The sequence below is a fragment of the Mus pahari genome, chromosome 7 (assembly GCF_900095145.1).
Source record: "Mus pahari chromosome 7, PAHARI_EIJ_v1.1, whole genome shotgun sequence".
Taxonomy (NCBI): domain Eukaryota; kingdom Metazoa; phylum Chordata; class Mammalia; order Rodentia; family Muridae; genus Mus; species Mus pahari.
In genome coordinates, this window is record NC_034596.1 from 15872273 (window position 1) to 15882955 (window position 10683).

General features: G+C 46.6%; 1 protein-coding gene across 1 annotated transcript in view; it reads left to right on the plus strand.

The window, feature by feature from the left end:
* Nol10 (nucleolar protein 10) overlaps window positions 1-4710 on the plus strand; it is an 84621-nt gene extending 79911 nt beyond the window's left edge. Inside the window, exon 20 of the mRNA XM_029540909.1 lies at window positions 4183-4710. Coding sequence (XP_029396769.1) covers window positions 4183-4302 — 120 coding nt within the window. The 3' untranslated portion in view covers window positions 4303-4710. The remainder of the gene's footprint in view (window positions 1-4182) is intronic.
* The last annotated feature ends 5973 nt before the right edge of the window (window positions 4711-10683 follow it).

The following is a 10683-nucleotide window of genomic DNA, read 5'->3' on the forward strand; positions in this document are numbered from 1 at the left end:
CCTCCCCTCCCCTCTCCTCTCCTCCCCTCCCCTCCCCTCTCCTCTCCTATCTCTGATTTTTGGTTTTTGAAGGCAGGGTTTCTCTGTGTATCTCTGGCTGTCATGTAACACACTCTGTAGACCAGGCTGGCCTCGAACTCAGAGACCCACCTGCCTCTGCCTCCCGAGAGCTGGGATTACAGGTGTAGCCACCACCACTGCCCGGCAAAGATCCATTTCTTATGCATGCTGTAGTGCTAATGCCTTTTGCACACTGTGGGAGGACTAAGTTGCTTAAGTATCTGCCATTAGCTAACAACTAAAACAACAGGTGTCTTTTCTCAAAAAGATAATTTTCTCTTTCCCAGTCAGATTCCTCAACAAAGTCATCAAGTAAAAAAAGGGTGTCTGCAAAGGTGATTGCCATTCCCTATGGCTGCTTCTCTAAACTGACATGTCACTTACGTGCCATAAAATCCCCCGAGGTTTTCTTTTTATCAATATACTGCTAAGTGTGTGTTATTGTGTGAAACAAGAACACACACTTAGCAGTATGGTTCTTGCAGTTTTCCAAAACTCTGTCAGTCTGTAATGTATTCTTTTAAATAGATCAGAATTTTAAGCTAAAACTACTTGATATATTAGGCTTTTTCTCCTGAAATCAAAAGAGCAGAGTATGACTTGTCAACACAAGGCTTATTGTGTGACAGGGCTTATTGTTAGCTTTATTTTCTGTAATCTATAAGGGGCAAGTTTGTGTCACCTTTGAAACAGGATCCATCTCAAGGAACAGACACACAGTTTCTCTGTGTGGCTCTGCCCGACAGACTGCAGGGCAGCACTGCGCCTATTCCATAATCATAGCCCCTTGTAGCTGCGAGCACAGAGTGAGACAAGCACGAGCCTGAGCCATCTGAGTTGCTCACTGGTCAGTTCTTTCAGTAAAGTTGGAAAACCTGACAGAGAAGGGCATGCACACCCACTCACACTACTCCCTCACGCTCTCTCTTCTTTTTCTCTCCTACTGCTTACTAGCGGTTCCCCAGGTCCATGCACGTGCAGGTAACACTACAGCCGAACTCCAGCCCCACACTCAACAAGCTAATCAGTGCTTTCTAGTATGTTCAGTAGCTTTTAACCATCCCACTCAAAGCTTTTCTCTCAGAGCTGGGGAGATAGTTCAGTGGGAGGATGCTGGTCACAAGCCTGGCTCTGGCAGTGAGAAGATGTAGTCATTTCCACCCCACAAAACTTTCAAGTCAGAATGCACAAAGTTGAATGTGATTTTGTAAATTTGTAGTAAAATGAAAAGATGGGGAGATACCCTGAGACTTGCTTGAAGTGACATCAGAACTGAATCAACTGTAGGCTTCAGAATATACTATGTCAATTAATGTTTGATTTATGAGTTTTATTACCTGATTGGCATGCTCTTAACTATTTAGTATATCAGTATTAAATATATATTTAGAAACATGTTTGTGTATTTGTTTATAGACGTTTCCCTTTGTTCTATGTTTATTGTATATGATACACTGAGGCAAAATCATGGAGTTGCCAAGTACGTCCGTAGGTACTTTCTGCAGTGAATTCACGGGGAGGCTGTGTGTACTAATGCTGGAATCAGAGCTGCTGTGTGTGTCACCACAGCTCTCATCTGTCCTCTCCCCTGCCCCACAAGGGCTGTAGTCTGCAGCTGCACAGGAACAAGGAGAAAGAGGAAGGCTGACTTGGAAAAGAGCTAATTGCCCTGTAAATCTTGATGAGTGGTTGACACAGTGGCATGGTCTTCCAGTGCAGCCTTGGGGAGAGAGGCTAATGATAGACTGTGTGTGTGGGGAGCTTTGTCTATAGAACAATAGAGGCCTCTTCCCAGCTCTTCTGGCAGCTCTTGGCCTGGAGAATGCTGAGAAGCTACCCAGAGCTGCCCACAGTCCTGCTTCATACTATAACAACAGTGCCACACTCCAGAAATCCTTACAACTCCTAGCATCCTATCTATCTAGATTCAGCACATCTAAAGACATGCATTTTAGCTGGGCAGTGGTGGCGCATGCCTTTAATCCCAGCACTTGGGAGGCAGAGGCAGGCGGATCTCTGAGTTTGAGACCAGCCATGGCTACACAGAGAAACCCTGTCTCGAAAAACCAAAACAGGGGCTGGTGAGATGGCTCAGTGGTTAAGAGCACTAACTGCTCATCCAAAGGTCCTGAGTTCAAACCTCAGCAACCGAATGGTGGCTCACAACCATCTGTAACTGTATCTGACGCCCTCTTCTGGAGTGTCTGAAGACAGCTACAGTGAACTCACATATAATAAATAAATAAATTAAATAAATAAATAAATAAATCTATCTTTTAAAAAGAAAAAAGAAGAAAAGAAAAACCAAAACAAACAAAAAACAAGACATGCATTTTATTAGCCAGACATGGTGGTGCATACCCACAACCCTAATCTGCTCTTGGGACTGAAGCAGGAAGATGATGAGTGTAAAGGTGGTCTAGCTACACAGATACTGTTAAGGGTGGGGAGGATTAAGGGGAACTTATTAATATGTAGAACAGAATATTATCCCCCTCTTCTGCCCCTGCCCCCCAAGTTCTCACAGAGCCTTGTTCATCAGAATATAAGTAGTTATGCTGACTCTATGGGGGTCTTGATGGTGTATAGTTTGGTCTCCAGGGCAGGTGCAGTCCCTAGGTCCCAGAGTCTCCCTGCTAACTCAGGAAACCAGTGCAGTGCTCTGACTGACTGCAAGGCTCAGCCCATTCTCTCTGCTAAGGAAATAGGGCAAATGATGCATTTACCAAAGTAAGTGCTCTGGTGGAGGAAGTAAGTGCCTGTGAGCCCATGGCGAAGAGTCTAAGCAGTGTGTTAGGAAGCAGGGGCCTAAGCGACATACAGCATTGTTTATTTATATATATATATATATATATATATATATATATATATATATAGTGTGTGTGTGTGTGTGTGTGTGTGTGTGTGTGTGTGTGCGCGTGCGTGCGTGCGTGCCATGCATGTGGAGGTCAGAGGGCAACTTGAGTTAGTTATTTCTCTCTTCTACCGTTTGGCCCCCAGGTGATCAATTTCAGGTCACCAGGCTTGGTGGCAGATACCTTCACCTACTGAGCCACCTCACCAGCCTGACATAATGTTGACAGAGGAGTGAACCAGGAAGAAGTGGTTACAGCTCCATCCCCTACCCCACCCAGTGAGGAAGGGACCCTTGAATTGTAGAGGGAGGCTTCTACCTGAATTGGAAGGGCTTACTGAGCAGGGCTTATTTTGAAAATGCACAGGATACATAGGTCATCAGAAATGGACCTGGAGTAATATAGGAACCCAAGCTACCAGAATGCAGAGATGGGCCCTTTGTGGGCTCCCCATATCTCCCCAGACCTACTCTTTAAACTCAGGTGGGTTTTTCAACAAGAGGGAAACACTGGTGAATATCTATCTGCATTTTATCCAAGTGTGCTAAAGCTCCAGTGCCAACAGCAAGCATTGGTATGGATTTCAGACTCCTTAGCTCCTCTATTCAGTGGGTTCTGCACTGATTGTCTGCTGAGAGTGGGGGTGCCATTGGAAAGAAAGTGGGGTCTAGGAGCATTGCCACCTCTCAAGCAAATGAAGATGGAAAACTCATGTGGAAACCATCCCTGCCAGACTGCCAGGGGTTAATAATAGCAAATCTGTTCTTTCCAGGGAGGCTTGATCCATCCATCCACCCTCCCTCCTTCCCTTCCTCTTTCCCTCTTTCTCTCCCTCCCTCCCTAGTACCCAAAAGCTCTTTGGAGCCAGCCCTAATGAGTTATCTAATCAGGTTTAGATCATAATGCACCTTAATATGTGTGATAAAATACGTTTGATATGTATTTGATAAAATGCAACATTTTCGGTTTGTCTTTAAGTCTATGTGAATGAATTCAGAGTTTCAGTGTGCAAGCAGAAGTAGCGTGAGTCCTCTTAGAGAATTCCAGGGGGCTCCTACTTTGTGGTCAGGCTGGTGTGTGGACACTTCTCCTTTTGCCCAGGGATTCAGAGTTTCTCCTTTGACAGTGAAAATTGTTGTTTGTCCAGCTCCTACCAACACCAGAACGTAGTGCTGAGCCGCAGTGTTGGTTGCAGGACCATGTGACTGGCAGCCCTTGGCTCCTCCCTTTCCTCTATTCACCTCATTTTTTTTTTTTTTTTTTTTAGTCTGAACAGCAAAAGAAGCAACAGGAGGCAGAGAAACTGCATCGTCAGGAGAGGAAAAAGCTGCGTAGGTCTGCCAGCCACCTGAGGTCCAGACCCAGAAGAGGCCGGCCCTTTCACTGACCAAAGAACTGTGCCTACGAGCAACTAGGAAGCTGTGCTTCTCCCCACGGATTCTCACAAGGCCATCATACCCAGGTGCGGGAAGGTGGTAGTTAATGCTCCATGTAGATGTGTGTGCATGGTGCTGCTGGTCTGACTGGCCCACTGCCCACCTGGAAAGTCCCTGGCCTTGGGTGCCTTTTCCACGTTGCTCCCCCCCCCCCCTTAAATCTTGTCTCCTCCCCTGCTGATGATCAGGGAAAGCAGGCATCATTTCAGATATTGGAAAGGTCTACATGAAGTGAAAAGTTCATCCTCTACTGGAAACAGAGATTATCATGTTGTAAAAATGGCTTGGGTTAGCCGGGCAGTGGTAGTGCATGCCTTTAATCCCAGCACTCGGGAGGCAGAGGCAGGTGGATTTCTGAGTTCGAGGCCAGCCTGGTCTACAGAGTGAGTTCCAGGACAGCCAGGGCTATACAGAGAAACCCTGTCTTGAAAAACCAGAAAAAAGAAAAAAGAAAGAAAGGATGGCTGTTTTTGTTTTTGTTTTTGTTTTTTGTCATTTGTTTGTTTGAGACTTGAGTCAGGGTTTCTCTGTGTAGCTCTGGGTGTCCTGGAATTCAATGGGTGGCCTTGAACTCATAGAGATCCGCTTGCCTCTGCCTCCTGAGTGCTGAAGTTAAAGGGATGCACCACCATGCCCAGAGTGTCTGTTCTCACTGTCTTCTGCCCCTCAGGACTGAGTCACCTGATGATTGCTGAGTGGCCCTGTTTATATGCATGAGTATGTTGGCAGGCTGACTGGCTTGCTTATATTCCTTTTGTGTACTTTTTAAACTATTTTTATATCAAGAGTATAAATTAATAAATAATAAGTGAATGCTACTGGCTATTTGTTTTAGCGTGTCACAAAATTACGTAGTTATTTTCTGATGAAGTACTATTTGATACAGGCAGCACCTATAAAAGGAGATGCTTTTCTTTGAACAATTTCTCTGAGGAGGACTCCTGCCTGTGGAAATTTTAAAATTCACTTTAGCTTCCATATTTTGGAGTTTCTCATGTAAACAAATGGAATGGGAGCTCAATAGGCTGTACCTAAGGTTAGTCCACAAGTCAGGCCTCATTAGTTAGCAGTTAGTGTTGTGGACCCTTGTCTCTTTAGCCTATGATGTGTACTCAAGAACTTTCTGACTGTTGGTACATGAATCTACACACACACCCCCCCACACACATACACACACTCTCCTACCTATTTATTAACTGTTAAGCAGATCCCTCCTGGGGCTGAGCCCCTGGTGCCCTCTCTTCCCTTTCTCAGTTTCCCATTTTAAAATTGCTGTGCATGCTGGTATCTACTCTGTCATTTTTCTGTGTTTTTCAGTTGCTTTTGTACAGCTATCACCAAAATACTCAAAATGGACTTAAGGGATTCATCTTGGCTTTTAGTTTCAGAGGGTATCAGGGTGTGCAGAGGCTGTTCACATCACTACAGGCCAGGAAATGGAAACCCAGCCATGGCCTTAAAGGACTTGCCTGAGCCACCTGTGGTTGACCTCTGCCAGCCTCCACCTCAAAGAATACCCCCACACTTCCTAACTACTATCTGGGGACAGATGTGTAAGTTAGAGGCCTGTGGAAGACATTTCAGGCTCAAACCCTAACCTGTTAGTTACTAGCACTAGGATGTAGCTTTGTCCAGTCCTGCCAGCAGCTGTCCTTCTTGGTGAGACAGACTTATGAGCTAGTGTGAGAAGTGTAGCACCAAAGCTGGACACCAGGCCCTGGGGTTCCTGAGTGCTGTGTGCTCTTCTGCTCCAGGTCCCTCTCAAAGCTTCAGTGTCCCAGACCCTTTGGAGGACGCAGGCATGCTGGGAGGGGCAGGATTAACACAGGGCAGACAGCAGAAAATACAGGCCCAGGGGTGCGGGACTCAGAAGGGCTTCTGGGAGAAGACTGAGTTCAGATCCTTTCCTCAGAATCCTCCCCTGGCTCTCTTCTCTCATTCAGTAACACTCTGAGTCCCTGAAGGACCCTGCCTGGCACAGACTCCTTTATTTGCTGTCACCACACTGACCTTCCTCTTTCTAGAACATTCCAGGCATTCCCTCAGCTCCCAACGCTCCCCCAGGCCTCTCAGGTTACTTTCTCTCCTGTCTGGTCAATTCTGCCCCATTTACATTGTCACATCCCAGTGCCAGCATGCATTTACAAATGATACTCCATTTAATATGCTTTCAAAATGTCACCATGGGGGCCACAGAGTCTTCTTGAGTGGAAGAAGAAAACCAAGTACAGTAAATCATATCTGATCTATACATGCTCATCTACACATGCACACACATGTACACACACACAAATAACATAAATTTAGAACCTTACTGTGGGAAGTGTCAGGTACACACAAGAATGGATGGAGAACAGTCGAATGGACCAGCGTGCCCCAGCAGTATGCAGCGTGTTCACGGTGAGTTCTCAGCTACCTTGTCCAGTGTCAGCTCCTGTTTCCAGAATGCCAACTCAATAAGGGCTAGGGGGAATGTTTTAATCAATATGTTTTGTTTGTGGCTGTGTATCTAATCTGTAGAACAATGCCTGCCACATCATGCAGTGTTTACTTAAGCCATTATGGGGTGCCCACCAGAGAAAACCACTCAAACATAGTCCGTAGCTGAACGAAAGTCTTTTTTTCCCAGCCAGTGGTGACTACACTCAGGTATTTGAGGCCCAGTACAGCACCAAGCTTTTAGCATAAGGGGTTTTTAAGGCAAAACCACATCCTGGTATCTTGCTTGGCAGCTGCAGGGAGAGATCTGTACAAGCAAGCAGTGTAACAGAAGCCAAGATAAATGAGCTGGAGCATCTTGACCTCTTAGAGTTGGGTAATTATTTCCCACAGGATTCTCCATCGAGGAGATCAAATTCTAGTTAAACCTAAAGTGGCCTCAGCAAGAATACAAGATGGAGGAACACTGTGTCCTCTTGCCCTGTCACAAATGACCGAGTTGGATGGAACTGAACATTCAACTTTCTACTTAATGTCAGACTTTAACTTTATGCCTGAGGAGTGATTCCCACCTGAGCTTTCAGAGATGGAATGCAAAAAGATGAAATTGCAAAGGTTGGCAGAGGACAGGAAAAGGGAAATTGAAAATATCCATTATGAATAAATAACCCTTAGGGGAAAGTTTAACATAAGGAAACAAAAATGGAACTTATGTGGTTAAGAGAGCATGAGAGAAGGGTCAGTGTGTTGGTGAGGGGCTGGCTAGTGAGATGTCTCAATGGATGAAGGTGACCTGAGTTCAGGCTCTTAAATTCACATGGGAGAAAGAACTCCCGTAAGATTGTGTGTGTGTGTGTGTGTGTGTGTGTGTGTGTGTGTGTGTGCGTGTGTGTGCTTCCACATCGGTATACAACTCAAGTGAATGTTACAGTAAAATTTTTTTGTAAAGAACAAAACATGACATTAGAGAAGTCAGATCCTGGGCTGGTGTCTGTAAATGGATGGTGTGCTGCGTACTTTTCTGTCACCTAAACACTAGAGTCATTTTCAAAGAGAGAACCTCAGTTGAGAAAGTGTCCAGCAGCGTCCTGTGCGTGGGCTTCCATAAAGGCTTGGCAGCCTGGAATGGGAGTTGCAGGAAGGTGGAGGCCTGCTGTGCTCCTGGGCTTCCTGACCAGTGAGATGCCCCCAATACCTCGCCCCAGCACATGCACACATCAGATGGATGAGGAAGTTCTCATCCTTTGATGATCCTCGCTCACAGCCCAACCCAAATAGGACTTCAAAGCTGACAGGTGGGAAGGAGTCCAGCTATATACTTGAAGTAGCCTTGAGTTTCTTTTAGATGTAGGCCAGAATGATGAATCCTAGACTCGGGAGTTGAGGGGGTTTCGGCCGGAACACCTCCCCAGTTGGATTTCCCCATCCGGCCTCCCTCAGTTCACTGCCCAGTTTCTGCTCACACACCTGGCTGACCCAGGGGCAGCCTTCTCTTCCTCTAACCCTTCTCGAGTTCTGCAGAATGAGTGGAACATTATAATCTCTCCTCCTCAGGGCCCCACTCTGCTCCTCTGTTGGAGCACCACTGTGCCCCTCCAGTCTTGCCAAGCTTCCCTTGCCTGGTCTGTGGTTGCCTCTTAATGAGACTTTTCCTTCTGGACTTAGTGCTCCACCCCCCCCAACCCCTTCTCCTTCTCCTCCTCCTCCTCTTCCTCCTCCTCCTCCTCTGTATTATGGTCCTCTGGTCCCTCATACTTAGAATAAAATTCATCACTGCCCCTCCTTCTTCACTGCCCCGCCCCATGTTATCCTTATTTCCTCCTCAGGCCCAACAGCAAAGCCATGGTTTGTTCAGTTGATTCATTGACTGCTCCTTGCAAGTAACTAAACAGATGGATGTCCTGCTCTGGTGCCGTTTCTGTCTTCACCGGAAAGCAGAAGAATCACAAGAATACAGGCAATATAGACAGGCAGTGGTGTCAGCATCCGGAAGCAGAGGCAGGAGGATCCCTAAGTTCAAGGACAGTCTGTTCTACAAAGTGAGTTCCAGGACAGCCAGGACTATACAGAGAAACCAAATGAAGCAAACAACAAAAAAGTTTAGGGGTGGTGAGGTGAGATAATTCAGATGGTTAAGAACACTTAAGTGCTCTTGCAGGAGTCCCAGGTTCTACTCCCAACACCCACATAAGCAGGAGGAGGAAGAGGAGGAAGGGGAGGAGGAGGAAGACATGACAGTCAATACAATGAGTAGTGTGGAATAAGGCTGAATGAAATCAGAATAGGCCCCAGAGCATACAGCAGACGCCCCAGGAAGACATGTAAAACAGTTCTGAAGCCATAGAACCTTACCTGGGAATCTCAGCACTCCAGCACAGACTCAAAGGGCAACTTTGCTTTGGTGCTCAGGTAGGACAGAACCTTGGCCACTGTGACTGGCACAGGACAGAAGACTTAAACTATAACAGGTATGGCTTGTTGTCAGCATTGTGGGCCCTAGGACATCAGGATGGCTGATGCTCCAGTCTTAGGTCATGTCACCCTCACAGGTGGGTATGCCCTCTGCAGATTCCCATTTCTGTGGTCCCATGGCCATGACCCCTGCTTGCCGTTTTTCCTCTGCACCACATCAGTGTTTGTACATAGATGGCACAGTCAGGGATCCCCAGACCAAGCTGTGAGAAACTAATCCTTTAATGATGGAGGGCTTTCCAAAGCTAGCAGGAGTCTGTTAGTGAAGACAACAGAGGAAACAAGAGGAGACCTGGGTCTGGTCTAGACTTGCTCAAGGCTATAAGTTGCCAGTTAGTGGCACAGCCACTTAAGACTGCTATTCCTTGGTGTGTGCATCTGTAAAATGGGTTTAATAGTATCTGTCCCCTGAAGACTTAGAGAGTGTTTGTGGAGCTTAATGAGTGAGGTCCATTAAAGCCCTCAAAAGAAAGGTGGAGCTAAATACAAAGCAGTATTGTAATTACCCTGCATGTTCTCTGAGCCAGGTCACATCTTGTTTTAAGAGGGTTTCCATGACGATGGGTTTACTTTAAAAACTTGAGTTTCAAAGGCATAGTTGTAAGTCTCCAGTAAGGAGTGAATTTCATTTCTTTACTTTTTGTCATGGGGTGGGACAGAATCTCACAGCTACTTAGGGACTGTCATGGCGTGACAGCTACTGTTACTGCTGAGTGGCAAAGACCTTGTTACCCCTCCTGAGCACCTGGTGCTTAATGAAGGTTATTCCATCAGTAAATCCACAGCACACCCAACATGCCACAGGCTGAGGGTGGCTGTTGGCTGCATGGGGGTGACACATGTTTTACTAGAAACAGAATTTGCTAGAAAGTTGTTACATGGAGTTCTGAGAGACTGAAGACCCTCAGTCTCACAGAAATGGTCTGCAGTTGGCAGGCTGAGATCCAGCACAGCTAATCATGATAGATGCTGCAGTTCACTGGCCATGGTTGCAGACCTCTGAAGAGCTGAAGTCTCAGAAGCACTCTGCCTACAAAAAGGGCCAGTGCTGTCCCAGCTGGAGGGCATTCAGCAACGCCCCTCATTCCACTCAGGCCCTCAGTGGTGAGAGGGAGCCACAGGTCATAGTCATCTCTATCCAGTGTGTGGATGGGGTCCCATCAAGCTGACACAGACTTCCTATCACACTGACGTGTGCCAGATCCAGTAACAGGACAGGCCTGGAGCTAAATGGTTTCCATGCCATCTCGTCTGATGTTGCTCATTGGCCTGAGGCTAAGTTCTTTTCTGTCTGGACCCCCATGTCCTCATCTGTAGGATGGGACTAGGAACAGTATCTACCTCACAAGTCACGCTCAGTCAAGGTGTCAACAGCAAGCCAGCTCACCACCCTTGTGTGTCACAGGAGGTCCAGACCCTTG